We start from the raw sequence: 18,866 nt of genomic DNA, 5'->3' as shown, positions 1-18,866 counted from the left end.
CCCACTTACCCTTTCTCATCCCCTGCAAGTCCCCAAATTTCTATTTTCTTTCATTTAGTAGTGATCCAAAACAAAAATCCTTATTTTCTCCTTTTGCATAACAAGAACAATAAGAATTTCTTGAGGGCAGAGGCAAAATCTATTTATCCCAGTGCTTAATCCAGTGCCAGGCATATAGCATATTCAGCGACTAAATGAAAACCATAAGAAAAAAAGCAATTTGTGTCTTTCTTTTGGTTTCAAGTCTAGCTCATCTTTTTAAAACCTCTTATTCTCCTGAAATCACAGATTCATGATAAAGAAGAACAAATCACTGTTGCCACATTTAACACTTGTACATTTTATTTAATTAAATCAGCCATTGTACACATTGCAGCTATGTATTGTTAGTGTTGTATTTTTTTTTCCATTAACTAATACATGCCCTCATAGATATATTCAATTAGTGTTATCACCATGGGAACAAGATGCTGATTCGTCAACTGAAAATTCACTTCTTCTCACAGTATTCAAGTTTTTGATAACACAGCAAAAATCAAAATCAAAAAAAGGTGAATAACCATTATGTTGTTACACAGACATCATCTGCACTGCAAATAACACAACAGAAATGCTTTTCTGGAGCTCCAGTGAAGGTTTTGACAAGAAGGCCATAGGGTGTCTCAAAAAGTTTCACCATCGGCCTCTCTTATTCTGGCTGCCAAAGAATGTTTCATTTCCTATCCAACTGCCAAAAAGTGCTAGCATTTGAGGCTTAGGAGATTTGGCTTGTGGGAAACCTCCCTCCCAGGAAATTTTTTCTCTTGGCAACATTACTTTAAATGATGAAGTGCCATTGTTTGTCACATTTGTTTTTGACATTCGGAGCAATGAGTCATTTTTGCACAACAGGAAAAGACCAGATAATTGGAAAATGTTCAATCCCTGGAGGATAGACTCTGTCCTTTTTTATTTAAATTTCATCTTCATTGAATATACTTTTCTTTAACAAATGACTGATTCAAAATGTATACTGTTTATATGAATATATTTGTGAATATATATATGTTAAAATGCTACACAGCTTCAACCACTAGAGGAATAAGGAAGAGGACATGGAAATTACTCAGATTGTTACAGTCCCTTCTTTGAGACAAACAAACAGAAGTGCACAAATGCACTTAAGAGTTTCCAAGGGAGTGTGGATTTCAAATAAATAAACCAAAAATTTTAACCAAAACCAAATTTTCAAGGATTTCTCAATCTTGTCTGCAAGCTGAAAAACAGACCTAGCTGGAAAGTGAAAAGTGATCACTCAGGGTAAAAAGAATGGAAACAATTAATGTGATTAGAAGAGGGGTTTGACCGTGGTCTTGATTTTTAAACGCCACATGCAGGTATTAGAGAAGATATAAACCTGAAAAAAAAAAGAAAAAAAAAGAAACCACTCCAACATACTGAAGGAGTTTAACCTTTTATGTAGTGGGTAAATCTTGTTTCCAATGAATTATCTACAGTGCAGTGGCCAGAAGGAAGTACCACCGTAAGACAGCATGGTTTGCTAAAGCAGCAATGAAAACTGGAAAACTACAGTAGTTATAGCTTTTAAAATACCCTGCCAACTTGTCCAAAATCTAAGGACCTGAAGATGCTAGAATGCCACACAATGTAGCTGCTAGCAACTGAATACCCCATCGTTTCATTCTGCGTGGCCTCTGCTCCCTTCTCCCCTCCCTCAGAGTGGCTGTTGGAGAGTCCTAAGCCATGGCTGGCCAGCACCAGCAACAACTTCTCAGGACAGTTCTGCAAGGCTATTGACCCACCTTTAACTGGGAGCAGTGGCTACTCTGGAAGTTCTAAGGACATAATAGGTTTGAAGTGCTTCTTTTGCAGTAAAACTGTATTATCACTCGATTGTGTTAGCAATATCTTAACCATTGTTCAGCAATTTCTAGAGGCCTTTTATTCTGATGCCCAGTGTAGTTACAATAGGCAGTGGTTTTAATTTTAACATGTTGTTCATCTGAGCATTTCAGCTATATACATTGTACATAGATATTCCTTGGAAGGATTCCTATATAGTGTCACTTGAAGAGGTCTGCAGGTGAAGTTCTTCTGATCAATGGATTTTCATGGATCTTGTGCAGAAGCAAAGAACAATGGAGGTGGCCAGTTCCCAGGTTAGCACAGACACAACAAAGTATGGGATACAGCATCCAGTATGAAGGATGCCATCTTTGGTCACAAATTAGCTTTATAGTTAAAGAGGATGGGGGAAAACTAAAACAAAATGCCGTATATTTGCTAACAGTGGAAATGTCGGGGTATCCCATTAATTAGGCCAGTTAGGTCACTCCTCTACTGAAACAGGAAGCTGCATATTGAGTGAATGTGTGGTTTCTGGTGTGAGAAATGGGCAGCCCCTCACTTGGCCTCTTGCTTCAAGTCCTCCTTGCAGAAATGCCGAAGGAGCTGCTGGAGATCGCGCTGGAGGTCGTCCTGGTCTAGTGCTTCTGGTACATCCTCCAGGTGCTCCAAGTCAATGCGTTTTCCATGCTGGTCCTTCACCACAGCCCTCTTCTGTGTGATGGCTTTACTCATTGTTGTCCTGGAGAAAAGCAGACAAGAGAGAATTATGCTCTTTTCGCTGCCAGAGGGCAGCTGTTAGGAATGAAGGTGACCATTACACTGAGTACCTAATGTCTTACCTTTAGATGTTTGCACACCAAGCTATTAGCATAACAAACTATAGACATCTTTTTATGTCTTTCTTTTAAACATGGCTCCCCTCTCTAAAAAGATTCATGAGATTTTTTAAAAATGTGTTTTGGAACAAGGAGTATTTTTTAAATCTTTAAGAAAAATGTAAAATAAATGAAACCATGCTTTAATTTGATTTCTCAAAAACTAACCATAAAATCATTCATGGTTTGATTAAGTAGCCCTTACTTAATAGAATTTGGTTAATTCTGAAATAGTATCACAAGTACCTTTTGACAGGCTAAAAAAAAAAGGTTTTAATTTATTTGAAACACCTCAGCTGCCAGCTTAAACCTTATGGTCACACCCTGACCCAAACTTCCCAAAATTATGTTTTCAGAGAAGTTTTTTATGAGGCATATGTCTTTAAAAACTAAAATATTAGTCTATCAATATATAAGAAGGTGGCTACCAACAAAAGATGAAGATCTGCCCAGGTCTCTAAGGCTTCATATGGAGATGGTCGGGGGAGGAAGGGGAAAAGAGAAAAGCCATTGAGAGACAACTGCTTCCTCCAGACTCTCCGAGCCTCACGTTTGTTGCTCATTTTGTGTATTTCTTGCCATTTGACAGTCTGTTGTTTACTTGCCTCCCTTATAAGACTGTTGTTACTTGAGAAAAGGAACTATAACACCTTTTCTTGAGACAGAGTCTCGTTCTGTCACCCAGGCTGGAGTGCATTGGTGCGATCTTGGCTCACTGCAACCTCTGCCTCCCAGGTTCAAGTGATTCTCCGGCCTCAGCCTCATGAGTAGCTGGGACTACAGGCGCATGCCACCACACCCAGCTAATTTTTGGTATCTTTAGTAGAGACAGGGTTTTGTCATGTTGGCCAAGCTGGTCTCAAACTCCTGAGCTCAGATGATCTGTCCACCTTGGCCTCCCAAAGTGTTGGGATTACAGGCGTGAGCCACCGCATTGGGCCAAGAGCTATAACTTTTGTGTAGTCATACTAATTTTAAGTCATACTAATATTTTCCTGTAACTGTACTTAAAAGTAATTTGCTCATTCTCAGTTCTTTTCACTACATATTCTTCTTTGTTTTGTTAGAATAAAGTAAAAGCAAGTTTATTAGGAAAGTAAAGGAATAAAAAATGGCTACTCCATAGGCAGAGCAGCCTTTTTCAGTATATACTTCTAAATGCAGGTCCTCATTCCACAAGTATTTGACGAATGTGTTGTATGGGCCAGACACTATTATTATAACAAATAAGGAAACTGAATCTCCAAGAATTTAAGCAATAGTCCAAACAAAAAATAACAGAGTTAGCACACAGTGGGACCAAGAGTCAAAGATTCCAGAGCCTGAGTCCATAACCATACACTATGCATCTTCACTTAAAACCTCTGTAGGAAATGATCAGTTTTTGTAGCTTTACCCAGCATTTTCCTTATATGTTTTCATTGTTCAGAAGTTGGAAGTTCTGCCATCATCCCATACCTCTATGCATTTGTTATGATCATCCTGATTTTTAAAAATAACTTACTTCAGCCAAAATACTTTCAGCTTTTTTTTCGACATCCTTGTTTCCTTCTTCCTTCTTCCCTTATGTTCTTCTACTCTCCCTTTTCCTTTAATACTATATGAATTGTTCTGCATCTGGAAGCAAACTTAAATTTGTTCTTGCCGATGAAAAGGTCAAATTTGATTCCAATGATTGAAATCTGATGTTTTCCTAAATATGCAGCAACCATTTTTTTTTCTTCAAAAAGGCACATTTCTGACTATTTCTGCTAAGAGCTAGTAGAAACCTTTATAGCATTGATGCCAGGGGTTAAGCCTCCATTATAGGACATTTCGTGATACTTTGTGTAGGCAAATGTAGGCCACTGTGTTTCTGAATATGCATATGTATATGACGTCTTTAACAATGTATAAAATAAAGTGTTGTACATCATAAATAGAGTTCTGTAACTAACTAGTTTCCGCAACTAACTAGCTGTGGAAACTCTATGGAGTTGTCTATATTCCTGCCTTCAAATTCACCAGCTGTAATTGAGAACTTTGAATTAACTGATCTCTAAATCTATTCCAGTTTGAAGAGCCCATGATGTTAGGGCATGCGTGGATTATGTGGTTTCATCTGAATAATTGAATAAAAGACTTAAAAGTTGAGAGTATAAAAGGCATTTTATCCTTAATTCATGTAGCATTTTTTAAGTTCTGAGAGAGCAATTACACTCTTTTAAATTCCTAGCTGCCGCTCTTTTCCCATTTGATTGGAGGGTGGAATTGAGACAGAACCTTTAATTTTGCTGTTCTAATTATTATGTTCTAAAGGCTTAAAATAGTTCTGTAGCATACTCTGAATGACAATCTCTCTCCCCTTTTCAATGAAGTGAAAAGCACGATTGTAACTTGGATTTCCATTGTGTCTTTTCACTGAGAAGCTGAGCACATTTTATTAATCTCAATACTTACAGTGCTGTTAGAGGACCGGTGAGAAGTCAGAGTAGATCTATGGAACAGTGCCCAAGTTTATACATCAAATCCATAACAGAGACCTGGGCAGACCAGTGTGCCTCACAGTCAGCCCCCTTGTATAAGTGTAAAAATGTGCTGCTTACTGCTTTCATGACACTTGCTTAACTCATTAAAGCCCCGGGTTTCAGCATCGCTAGGTATATTTGTTTCATGGGTATCAAACTCATGCTTATGTTATTTGTCACTCACATGCAGAATCATAAAGCAGCTGTTAAAGCAAATACCATTCAAAGTAATGATTTACTAAGATTGAGCTGAATATAGCTGGTCACAAAATTAATTTGTGATCCATCAATTAGATTCTTCTTCCTATGCTCTCTGAATCTATCAACACAATGGAATACCATCAGGCTGGCTTCAACTAAGTTGATGACTTGCTAAAACCCAGGGAGTCAGACTGTGTAAGCATGAGTCTCATTCTTGCTATGACTTAGTATTATGTTTAAAGTATCAAGAGGATACTTCAGGGATGACACTTCAATAGATCCATTACTTGATTGAAGTATTATAATACAGGAGAGTAGGCAGTTCTCTATCCTCTTTAGGGTAGATGTAGGGATTCTCCCCTTCTTTTCTTAAAATTGGAAAAATTTTTATGGTGTTAGTTGGCAAAGCATCACCCCATGCTAACCCAAACCTTTTAATTATTGATCCATCCTCTTTCAGGATTTCATTCTCTACTAAACTGGGTAAGTGGACTTTCATGTGGCTACCTGTGTAACTCAAAGCCTGAAGTAAGAAGAAAAGAAAAGACAAAGCTCATCATAAACTACAGACTTTCAAACAATCTATTGCTTTGCTTTACTCATAGTCAGTATGAAAAGATATACTTGAAAGGATAAATAAATATAATTCCCAGAAGCAGATCTAAGTTGGGAGTTTTATTTAACAAGTCCTTTTAGTTTCTCTCATTTGTGAGGGAGATTTGTTATTGTACTTTACAAAAGCTGCTAAGCAACATCCATATGGATTGACTTTCAATTTCCTCCTTGCTTTACCCAACTCCTTTCTACAGTGGAGATTTTAATGATAAATATAATAACCAGAGGCAAAAACAAGCAAACAAGGCCCAAATGGTATAACACAGATAATTCATTTTTGACCATTCAAGATTGTCAGTTGTCAAAATGTGAAAACTGAAAGTATTTTAAGAGGTTTGCTTCTAATATTCCAATGAATTCATATATAATTTCAATATATAGTATGGGTATATTAGAGGACACACATATAGCATTTAGTGTCAAAATGTTTCAATAGCAAAAGTACTTTGTAGATGTTTGCACATGCCCAGGATCCCTTAGTCAAAATTTGGGACCAGATGTGTTTCAAAATTTAGATTTTTTGTCCCTTTTGGATTTTAGCAAGGTAATATAATGCATATACAGTCACATGCTACATAATGACATTTTGGTTAAAAATGGACTGCATATATGACATGGCCCCATAAGATTATAATGGAGCTAAAAAATTCCTGTCGCCTAGTGATGCTATAGCTGTTCTAACTTCATGGTGCAATGTATTACTCAGATGTTTGTGGCGATGCTGCCAATCATATAAAAGCATAGCACATACAATTAATTATGTAGGGTACATAATACTTAAGAATGATAATAAATGACTATGTTACTGGTTTATGTATGGTAAATTTATGTATACATAAATCAGTAACAGTCACTTATTATCATTATCAAGTATTATAAAAGTATTATAAAAGTGATACTTTTTATCACTATTTTAGAGTGTACTCCTTTTACTTATTAAAAAACAGTTAATTATCAAGGAGCCTCAGGCAGGTCCTTCAGGAGGTATTGCAGAATAAGGTATTGTTTTCTTAGGATATGACAACTCCATATGTTATTGCTCCTGAATACCTTCCAGTGGGACAATATGTGGAGAAGGAAGACAGTGATATTGATTATTCTGACCTTGTGTAGGCCTAGGCTAATGTACATGTTTGGGTCTTTGTTTTTAGCCAAAAAAAAAAAACAAAAAAAAACCTTAAAAAGTAAAAACAAATAATAAATTAAAAAAATTAAAAGCAGAAAAAAGTTTATAGAACAAGGATAGGAAGAAAAACAATTTTTAATGCACCTGTGCAACGTGTTTGCATCTTGTGTTATTACAAAAGAGTCAAAAGTTAAAATAAATGTAAATGCTTATAAAGTCAAAGAGTTACAGTAAGCTAAAGTTTATTATTGCAGAAGGAAGATTTAAAAAAATTAAAGGAAAATTTAAACAAATGTAACATAGCCTAAGTGTACAGTGTTTATAAAGTCTACTGTAGTGTATAGTAATGTCCTAGGCTTTCACATTCTCTCACCACTCACTCACTGACTCTCCCGGAGCAACTTGCAGTCCTGCAAGCTCCATGGTAAGTATGCTATACAGGTAGAACATTTTTAATCTTTTATTTTGTTTACTGTACCTTTTCTATTTTTAGATAGGGAAATACTTACCATTGTGTTATAATTGCCTACAGTATTCAGCACAGTAACATGCTGTGCAGGTTTGTAGCCAGGAGCAATAGGTTATACCAATAACCTAGGTGTATAGTAGGCTATACCATCTAGATTTGTGTAAGGACATTCTACAATGTTCACACCATGACAAAGTTGTCTAATGATGCACTTCCCAGCATATATCCCTGTCATTAAAACCCACTTATGCCTAGTGAACGCTAGGCATGTGGAAGTTATTTATATCCTACTGTTCAAGGTCATCACCAAGGTCTGATTTTTCACTCATGCAAAAATTTAAAAAATTGCAACCTCTGGCATAAGTGGGTTAAGCGATGCATGACTGTACTATATAATACTAATACTCCAGAGTGAAGATGGCATCCTGTAATCAAACCCATTTTTATATCACTAAAACATTCACTCTAGGTAGAATAAAAAAGCTTCACGTCATAATAGCTCCATGCCAATTTATTTCAAGTTTCACTTCCAAATTAACTTACAAAATTTGTTTTGGTTTTCAGAATTTGGGGATTTTAGTAAGAGTTTGTGGATCTGTTACTGTGGACCCATTTTCTTTTTCTTTTCTTTTTTTTTTTTTTGGAGACGAATTCTCGCTCTGTCGCCCAGGCTGGAGTGCAGTGGTGCAATCTGGGCTCACTGCAAGCTCCACCTCCCGGGTTCACTCCATTCTCCTGCCTCAGCCTCCCGAGTAGCTGGGACTACAGGTGCCCGCCACCACGCCTGGCTAATTTTTTGTATTTTTAGTAGAGACAGGGTTTCACCATGTTAGCCAGGATGGTCTCGATCTCCTGACCTCGTGATCCGCCTGCCTCGGCCTCCCAAACTGCTGGGATCACAGGCATGAGCCACTGTGCCCGGCCGACTGTGGACTCATTTTCTAATTGTTGGAAACCAGAACTTAAATAATTGTAAATGCTTTTAAAATTTATGGACATGGAATATATCTGAAATTTCTTTAATGTGTATCACAGATTATATTTGAAAAGACTGGCTAGCAAATATAATTTGCAATGTGTTTATTTCTTTCCCTTATTAATTGACAAAGCAAGACACTTCTGTGACTTTTAAACAAGATGTATAATCATACACCAGCTCCAGAGATTCTGAGTCTGATTCAGCAGAAGCAAATCCTAGTTATCTGGATTTTTAAAAACTGTTAAGGTGACACCAATGAACACCACAGTTTAAGGAAACGTTACTCTGCAAGTTATTCAAACAGGAGTTCTACCCTCTTGAATTATTCTGCACCTTTCCATGAATTCATGTATAGAATGACACAATGACAAACGATTTTCTTTTCAAATGCAAAGCAACATAAAACACACACATAAAAAGACAAATGATGATGCTTCTATACCTCTTCAAAGTCATCTTTGGCTGAAGGAAGATCAGTGGCTAAACTAGAATCCCCCAGATGTTTCTCCATCCTCTCTCCATATACCACAGTTGTTTTAACAACTTTGCTGACTCTACGGCCTTCCACTGGCTCAGCCTGAAATTGTGAGGTACTGGACAAAATGCTGGGCTCACACAAAGTGACCTAATGATTGAAGGACACACAATAGACAATGTCTGATTGCCAAATGTAACTATGATGAATTTTTTCTATGTTAAAAAACAAAGGACAAAACTATAATGTTACCTACTGGCTTTCCAGAAAACAGCAATGGGAAGCAGAGTTAGAAAAAAACAAACTATAACCTATTGGTAATATCTACATCATGACTGTATCTCCACAACACCAAAGCAATCTTAATTAGTCATTTGAACAAAAAGTTATTAGTTTTGTGAATAAGAAACTGCTCAGTATAATACAGACATAATAATATGTGAAGAAACTCTCTTTTCTCATGTTTAAATAATTTCTTTTGGTATTACGAAGATAAAATTAGTCCTCAAAGGAGGAGGTCTAAAAGCTACAAGAAACTGAAAAGTAGATTTCTAGATAATCTCATGTGTATAATATAAAATTTTGAGGATGTGAATGAATGGAAAATAGTGAGAATTTCACAAACTATTTGTCGAAACAAGTAAATATGTCCCTGAAAGAGGGAAGTAAAACAGAAATAAATAAAAGTATAGACTGCCAGGTGCAGTGGCTCATGCCTGTAATCCCAGCACTTTGGGAGGCTGAGGCGGGTGGATCATTTGAGGTCAGGAGTTCGAGACCAGCCTGCCCAACACAGTGAAATGCTGTCTCTACTAAAAATACAAAAATTAGCCAGGTGTGGTGGTGGGTGCCTGTAATCCCAGCTACTCAGGAGGCTGACGCAGGAGAATTGCTTGAACCCAGAGGTGGAGGTTGCAGTGAGCTGAGATCACGCCACTGTTCTCCAGCCTGAGTGACAGAGTGAGACTCTGTCTCCAAACAAAAAACAAAAAGGATAAATCAAAGAGTTTCTAGATCCTGATTTTAGTAACTCTGCAATGCAGAAATCTGAATATCAAATATTTATCTAGAGTGACTTTCCAAAGGCTGGTGTGCCAACCAGGCACAAGCACCACAATGCATTTCTACACGGTGTCTCCACAGCATACTGCTTGCCCAGCAAATAGAATTGTATTCTTTCAAAATTTGACTTTTGGATTTCTGCAGTGGTCAACCATGAATTAAATAAAAAATAGATATTTTTAAAAAGACCAAACAAAAACAATGAATATAATGCCTAGAAGTCTCCCTGATGGCTGTCTTAAAATCACATAGAATCATGAAAACAAAAAAGTGAATGTGCAACAAAAGCAAACTGCCATATGAAAGGGAGAAGTGAGGAAAATATGAATAAACAAACTCATTCATCTTTTTTGAGCTCTATTTTGTTCCTCTCCATCAAATGGGTTTTAGAGAATCAGGTTGTCTCACCTCTGACTGCTCGGTGTCACTCTTCAATACAACACGCTTTATAACTTTGGAATAGCCATCCCCTTCCTCGATGCTGACAGGTTCCTGTGGCATTCCCTGCACCATAATCTCTTCTTTCTCTGTGCCTTCAGAGGATACATACCGCCTAATGATTTTCCTAGTAACCTGAAATGTATTTCATTTGTGTATCTTATTTTTGTGTGACAGTACCATGGAATTGATAAATTTTAAACAGGAGGTTTGTAATCAACCCTGTTAGGATATACTAGACAATACCTTCTTTACCACAGTGTGTCCGTGCTCATCAATGTATTCTTCTTCAGTGACTGTTTCTGGGGGTATTTCAGGCATATCGTCTCCCTAAACAGTTGAGAGAAAAGGGTCACTGCGCTGTTTGGCACCAATTCTGAGGAACTACTCCCAAGTGCTTATAATGTGAGGAATGTTAGAAAATCAAAGGCGATGTTGAGAAGCATTGCTGAGATACAAAATCCTGTCAACTAGTGAAAAACTCAAGTGGGTAATAACATGCTTAGGAGAATCTGACCAAAGTTAGATAAAACTTCAACAAAAATAGAAAAGCCAGAGGTGAGGTGGGTGGAAGTGAAGAAGCCAAGTCTTGCTCTTGCTTGGTGGCTCTCCTGGAGGAAAGCTGGAACCACTGCATTTCTTTGCAAACAGAACTTATGAGAGTTAAGGGGTCTGCTTTTGAATGGCCATGCACTACCTAAGGAACATGCCAAGCCTTCATTGATCTAGGTTGATCACTCTTAGAATATGGGGACAGGACTGTCCCTGACGTGCAGTAATTTAACAGCGGGTACCTGAATAATCACTCGCCGGCGGACAACCCTGGTAGTTACCATCGCCTCCTCATCTGAGCTGGCCTCCAGCTCCCCTAATTCCTCTGTTAGCTCCTGGTGGAAGCATGGAAGCATTGCTTTGTTTAACATGCTAAGGAATGACTTCACTACTCGTTTCTTCTTTAGCTTACATTGTATTGTGAAACTTTTACTCATGGAGGCTTTGGTGGACAAGTTGGTAGAGGTGAAAACAAGTATGTGCTGGTCTCAGACATCAACAAAAATAGAGTGTTTTGGTTTCTTTTTTTTTTCTTTTTTTTTTTTTTTGTTCAATGAATGAAAAAAAATTCTGGAATTCTGAGAGCTGTTGGAGAACCCATCTGTCAAAATCTCTCCAAAATAATAAGCCGCTTGCTCATATGACTTCTTTTACTTAAACTCCTAAAAAAAAAGCCTGACTGTAAACATAGACCCTAAGCAGTTCAGTAAACACTTACGAGCCACTGACACTTGTGCTTAGGCTTGGAATTATTCACCCAAAGGTATAGGAATACCCCGTTTCTAGCAGAACCTTTTGCAGGAAGTCAAAGTTTCCTGTAGCTATTATCTAACCAATAGTGCATCTCCCTGGCATCAAAAAAGGCAAACTATGAATAATATTAGAATAATTCTGCAGAGAAGTTGAGATAAAGTGGTCAGTAGTATTTTAGGGCTCTGGCCAAAAGCCAGAGATAAAGCAAAAAACATAATTTTGGCTTAGCACACATTACCTTAGGAGTCATATATTGAATTACTGTTCCCTAATGAAATTTTGTTTTTAAAAAAGAGAAAGCTCAAGTAGATGTACTTAACATACTGTAGAACTCAAGTTATATGTTTACATTTGTCTCTGCTAACGGAAGACATGTAAATTCTAAACCAAATTATATTTTAAGTATAATCAGGAATCTACTGCCTAGAAATATGGCTGGCATGAAAAGTGATTAAAATTGGATGCCCAAGTTAGGGTTATGAGAAATGAGGGTCCACATGGGAAACTTAAGAGAAATGCCTGACACTCATCAAGAATAAGTCAAACAGGCCTGTATAAATTATGTGAAATTCAGAATGACTTATACAAATGTATTCCTTTAGTATAGATTAAACATATGTATTATCCAGATAATTGTTTCAAGTCTAACTTCAGTAAGCCTATGGATTCTTAGGCTAAATTTGGTAACTTTTAGCCCAGATAACATGTATGAAACATTTTTAGTAGTACTCATTCAAGCCAAGAATTTGAGAGATGAATAATTCTATGCAAAAGCAAACTTGGAATAAAAATTCATTCATGGCATGAATTTATTACTTAAGAAAACTGCCAAAATCAGGACACAGTTCTCATCTGCCTGGATCTTTCCTAATTTTAGTTATGATTTCAGATAATTCCTAGCAGCAGATCTCATTCTTACAGTGAACAAAAACAAATGTGTGTCTTAAGCCCAAAGACATGCTGTTTCACTTTATTTGCCCCCCAAAATTTCAATTATTTCATTTAACTCTTCTTTTACTACTAAGCTTTATATTAATGCTCTAAAAACACTTTGAAATATAAAGTGTTTTTGAATTCTATTACTTTTTAAAAGAAAAAATTTTATATGCTTTAATTTATATTAAATTAAGTTTAATTCAAACAAATTCTCATACTTTTTTTGTGGCTGAGAATCCTCTGGGGAGTTATTTAAAAAGGCAAATTCTTGCTTTCTCTCCCCACCCTGGGATTCATTCTAATTCAGGATTTCTGAGGAGGGATCAAGCTCTCCAATCAACTCTGACGTATGTGAACTATATAGACCACATTTTGAGAATAAATGGTTGATTAATTTCTGTTTTTTTTTTTTTTTTTTTTTTTTTTTTTTGAGATGGAGTCTTGCTCTGTCGCCCAGGCTGGAGTGCAGTGGTGCGATCTCGGCTCACTGCAAGCTTCGCCTCCCGGGTTCACGCCATTCTCCTGCCTCAGCCTCCCGAGTAGCTGGGACTACAGGCGCCCGCCACCACACCCGGCTAATTTTTTTGTATTTGTAGTAGAGACGGGGTTTCACCATGTTAGCCAGGATGGTCTCGATCTCCTGACCTCATGATCCGCCTGCCTCGGCCTCCCAAAGTGCTGGGATTACAGACATAAGCCACTGCACCCGGCCAGTGGTTAATTTCTTAACATGGTCCCCACCCCTTTTCACAATTTTAAAACTCACTTAATGACAAAGGAAGTGCTATGATGCAATCTTATGCCACTGTCAGGCATTTGGACATTTAGTTTAGGTAAAATGTTCTTTTTCTCGGTCATTCCTAAAATAAATCTTAAAAAAAAAAATATAACTTGGAAATCATCTGGCCTCTAATGAGAAAAATTTATTTTGGCAGCTAAACCCCACCCAATATCCACAGTCTGTGTGCTCATCACCTGGCAGGCCAGAGATCTAACAAGCCTGCTGGTCCCAGCACATCCCATGGCTGACTTACCTGGTGCTGTTTGTCTCTGCCACCAGCTTTCATGCCCAAGTTTACTAATTTTGAAAAGCTCCTCCAGATACATTGTTTCACCACCGTATTCATTTTTCTTAGCAAAAGACTTTCCAATGATAAGATCAGGGCTTATGGTCAAATCACTAGCACTGGAACCGTGCACCATATCTTCAAGATTCACTGGCTCTCAGATTTTAAAAGGGATTGAGGGTTTCCATGTGCCAGGTTAATTAATTTGCTTAACTTTTTTGTTTTGAGGTGAAAAAGATAAACCATCAGAGAAATGGAAACTGGAAGATTTGTAGCTTTGTTACAGGTGGGCGAGAAAGTGGAGAGGAATGTCTTACCTTTTCAAAAGCTGCATCTTCATCGAGTCTTTCACAGGTCTCTGGCTGGTGATCGGCAGACTCCACTATTACGAGGGTGGTTTTCCGCGGAGAGCTCTCCTGTCTGTGCTCTGAGGGCTCTTCGGGTTCTTGTATGATGGGAGAGCCTCCCCGCTCGCTGGATGTTGGGGTCTGGAGGTACAGCCTCTCCTCCTCTGGAGGGGTGCTGACTTCCTCAGGTGTCTTGCTGGGAGAGCTGGGTACTATCGTAGGCTTCTGAGTCTCTGACGCTTCTGTTCCTGGAGTTGTCACACTGGAATGAAAAAGCCAAATGAGACTTCAGGGACATTTGCATTTCACCTCCTGCTCAAGCAAGGAAATCGAAAGGCAAGATGGAGCTGGTTTTTCCATAGTCTATGACAGTCAAAATAGTTTTTGTACATTTGGCCAAGAAAGGACATTTGAAGAAAAATAATATGACAAGATATAGAGTTGTAGCTCATTGATCTAGCACTGGCAGAGGGTGATGTATTATTCTAAAGACCAAAATTATCCTAAAATGTATTACAGTTACCCAACCTCTACAATGTATATAAGTTATAGTTTCATCTTTTCTTTTATAACTCAAGGTGATATTGAGGATGCGAGGAATTTTACATAAGTATTTGTAGATAATAAAGCTTTTGAAGCAAGAATAAAAATTTGGCAGAATTACGTAAATCCCCATGTTAATATAGTTATCATAAGTATAAATACAAGGAAATTCTTATTGTACCTGTGAAAAACTGTTTTATTTAATAATAGAGGCATCTGTTGACATGGAAACTTTTTTCATTGATATAGTCTGGAGTTACTCCAAAGTAACTTTGATAACCTCAACCACTAAATAAGATTATTGGCCTTTTCTGTGCCTTCTTTTGGTATTTAGTGCAATCTATCACTCCATAGATATTAAATGCCTAAAATGTCTCTCTGTTATCCTCTCCTCTTCTTCCCATCTTTTCCTTGGTCCTTCTCCTTCTTCCTTATATTTTCTTCATGCTCACCCTTAAAACCTACAGGTTGATGGAGCAAAGGTGGCTCAGTTGAAGAAGAGATAATTTCATTACTCATTTCATCCTCTTCTCATGTCAATGACCACAAAACTCACCAAATGACAAGCAAAATGCTTTGATACAATCTCATGACACCCTATTCTCAGACTTCAGGTTTAGGAATATGTTGGCCTTTCTCACAATTTGTTTTCTTTTCTGGACAATCAGTGTCAATTAAACAACTCTTTCTCCTTGGCTTCCATAAAGGCCAGAACTTAAATTCTGAGCCAAATTAGGCTCTGCAGCTTCCTTCAGCCAGAAGCTCTTCAGAAGACTTCTCTGTATTCCCACCCCAACTCTATTCCAACTCATTTTAATAGTCTTTTATTCTATGTGGCTAGTTTGCATTGCATTTATATTTTTATGGTTAGTCCCCTCATAGCTTGGTTGAAATGCTCCATTGGCTGTGGTATGTACATCATCACTGATCATACTCCTAACCAGCAATGGCACGATGAGCTCCATATTTGAAGGGCTACAGAGCAAATGAGGTGCTACAGAGCAAATGAGGTGCAGCAGTATTTTAAGTCATGGCCGTGTCATCTACAGGGAATTTTACAGTTTAGATGAAGCTTTCATAAACACACTTTTGACCCTGTGAGATGAGTCAAGTGTGTATTATTACTATAATTTACAGATGCGGAAATGGAGATTCAAAGCACTTAAGGACTTGTTCAAAGTCACAGCTCTGGAAGCTGGTTCTTGTAGGTCTGTGCCCCAAACACTGTCACAATTATGTCTCTTACATGTTAACGCTTTTTTTTTCCCTTTAGCTCTGGCACTTGTGTTTGGTAGAGTCATTTTAAAATTATTTAAAAACTAGTTATGCTTTTATATGCCTGGCATCCACATTAGCCTGTTTCTTTGGTATTACATTTGACAGGCTTTCTTTGGAAACTCACAAATATGCCTGCTGATATTCCAGAGATGACTCTTCAGGCAGGTCTTGCATTTTCCCTGAGAAATCCTGTTGAACTTGCTCCTTGTGAGTTTGGGGAAAGAGTGCTGTTGCTGAGCTGTCCCCCTCAGTTTTGGGGATGCCATCCTGAAAAGTGGAATAACCAACAGAAATGTCTTCCTCTGAGACGATAGGAGGGTGATCGCAGGTCTCGCTTTCTTTAGAAACAGCTTGCTCCTTTTTCTGCTTGTGCTGTGCAGTGCATAACTCCTCTTGAAGTACTGAGAACCCTAAAGGGAGAATGATTTAAGTATTTAGTTGAAGCTTACCTATATTGAATGGATATTTATTAGGTAATAAATATAAGAGGATAAAAAAACAAGAGGATAAATGTGCTACATCCTGAGATGGGCCCATGGATTACAAAGATGAAGAAGACACTGTGTCCACCTTCAAGATACTGATCATATAGAAGAGTCCATGCAAGTAAGGGTCAATTCCAGTGCAAAGCAACTGGGTCATAGGTGGCAGTCAATGAGTGTGGGGGCACCTAACATGGGCTTAGAATTTGGAAAGAAAATGCAGAGTGTGTTACATGCCAAGGAGACCTAATGGCAAGTGGGAATTGACTGAGATAGTCAAAGCACAGAAACTGAAGAGTAAGAAGAGTACAGTTAATAATCATCATAACAAATAATAGCTAATACATACTGAAAATTTATTCCGTGTTAGGCACCGTTCCAAGTGTGCTGCAAGTATTAACTTGATTAATCCTCACTCTAACACTATAAGGATAGTACTCTTTTTATGTAGTCTTTTATGACAGGCTAAGGAATTTCATTATATCCAGGGAAGTGAGGAGTCATTGAAAGATGTTTAGCAGAGGAGTGACTGGCATTCATCTATTGATTCATTTATTCCACAGATATATATTGAGCATCAACTATGTAGTATGTGCTGCTTAGATGCTGGATATATAGCAGTGAACAAGATATAAGATATAAAAAGCTCTGTCCCCACTGAAGTTGCATTTCTGCAGATATATATTTATGATAAATATTGGGAGAAAAGTAAACCAGGATAAAGGTAGAGGATAAATGGGGCTAGTATTTTAAATAGACTTGTCAGGAAAGGCTCTGCTTAGGAGGTGATATTTGAGCAGTGACCTAAATAAAGTGAGAGAAAAAGGTATATGTTGATCTGAGGAAAGAACATGCTATGGTGGAGGGAGCAGAAAATACCAGGGCCCTGAAACAGGAGAATGAAGAGGGTGCTCCAGGAATGGCAAGCAGGCCAGGCGTGCAGGAACAGTGCGATAGAGAGAGAGGTGGGAGATGAGGACAAGCTATGAGGCTCTTGCTCAACACTAAGACACATCATCATTCACATCCATGAGAAGTAACCTGCCATAGGGAAAAAAGACTGAGGAGAAACAGCCAGTAAAGTAAAAAAAAAAAAAAAAAAAAAAAAAAAAGATGAGAACGTCATGAAATTTAAGTAAAGAAAATGTTTTAAGAAGAAAGGCTTCACTATTCATGCCAAATGTTACTCAGAGGCAAAGTAAGTTGAAGAATGAGAACTGCCTGCTAGATTTGACAATGAGGAAACAATAGGTGAATTTTATAAGATTGATTAGAGTGAATTATAGAGTTCTAGAGGGAATGGGAAGAGAGGAAGCAGAGACAGGAAATTCAGACTGTTCGAGGTTTCCTATGAAATGGATGGAGTAACAGCAATAATACAGGAAAGACATATAGGGTAAAAGGAGTTATTTGCTTTGTTTTGTTTTTAAAGATGGGATCTATTAAAGCATGGTTTAATGCTGTTGGGTATGGTCTAGTGGTAGGAAGCCAAAAGGGATACTTGCAGGAATGGAGTCCCTGATTGGGTAAAAGGATATGAAATCTAGTACAAAACAAGAGATGATGGCTTTAGCAAAGTGAAGAAATTTTATCCATTTTAATAGGATGGAAGGTAGAGATGCATTCATGTTGGTAGATTTGTGGTGGAAAAATATAGACATTTGCTTCTGACTATTCCCATATTTTCTAAGAAATAGGAAGCTTGGTCATCAGCTGGGTATAAATAAAGAAAAGAGACAGTGTTGGAGGTTTGAAGGAAGAAGACAACATGTAAAATAGAGATAAGAGAGAGAGAGAGAAAAGGAAAAAAACAGTGTTAGAGACCACAAATGAATGAGAATAGGTTAGGGAAACTTTAATACTGAAAAGGTGGTAGGGCCAATGGCTGGAGGTCCCCGAGGGTATGAAGCACTGTTGGTGCAGAAGTAAAAGAGGAAATGTACAGTCACTGGTAGTGATATAGTCCTAGATGTGAGCCTAGAAATATGCGGCTAAGGTAGCATAAAAAAATACAAGTGTAAGAAGTGCCACCATGGAACTGAGGAAAGGGAATTCAATGGATCATTTTGTTATCTGTGAAATAACAAAGAATGAGCATGAAGCGGAGGTGAGAGGGTGTGTAAAACAGGGAGGAAAGCCTCAAGGCAGCAAGGAAAAGAACATATGATCACCATAGGCCATGGTCTACCTTCTGAAAAAAAAAAAAAAAAAAAAAAAAAAAAAAAGACGGTAGGTCCAGTGCCTCAGTTAACCACACACAGACACAACACACACACACACACACACACACACACACACACACACACACACACA

General features: G+C 37.8%; 1 protein-coding gene across 50 annotated transcripts in view; it reads right to left on the bottom strand.

Annotated features, from left to right (window-relative positions):
- Nucleotides 1-316: 316 nt before the first annotated feature.
- ANK2 (ankyrin 2) overlaps nucleotides 317-18,866 on the bottom strand; it is a 698,346-nt gene continuing 679,796 nt past the window's right edge. For 21 of the 50 annotated variants that reach the window (XM_058436645.1, XM_058436654.1, XM_058436649.1 and 18 more), the window contains 7 exons: nucleotides 16,196-16,481; nucleotides 14,221-14,512; nucleotides 11,390-11,482; nucleotides 10,842-10,925; nucleotides 10,566-10,730; nucleotides 9,063-9,245; nucleotides 317-2,587 (listed from right to left, as the gene is read on the bottom strand). In XM_058436645.1, the coding sequence (XP_058292628.1) occupies nucleotides 2,573-2,587; nucleotides 9,063-9,245; nucleotides 10,566-10,730; nucleotides 10,842-10,925; nucleotides 11,390-11,482; nucleotides 14,221-14,512; nucleotides 16,196-16,481 (1,118 nt within the window). In that variant the 3' untranslated portion in view covers nucleotides 317-2,572. Of the gene's footprint in view, nucleotides 2,588-5,862; nucleotides 5,955-9,062; nucleotides 9,246-10,565; nucleotides 10,731-10,841; nucleotides 10,926-11,389; nucleotides 11,483-14,220; nucleotides 14,513-16,195; nucleotides 16,482-18,866 lie in introns of all 50 variants that reach the window. The other 29 variants (XM_058436653.1, XM_058436681.1, XM_058436667.1 and 26 more) reach the window with 6 other exon arrangements.

This window comes from Hylobates moloch, unplaced genomic scaffold (assembly GCF_009828535.3).
Source record: "Hylobates moloch isolate HMO894 unplaced genomic scaffold, HMol_V3 SCAFFOLD_3, whole genome shotgun sequence".
Lineage (NCBI taxonomy): Eukaryota > Metazoa > Chordata > Mammalia > Primates > Hylobatidae > Hylobates > Hylobates moloch.
This window is presented reverse-complemented; position numbering and strand designations above follow the sequence as displayed.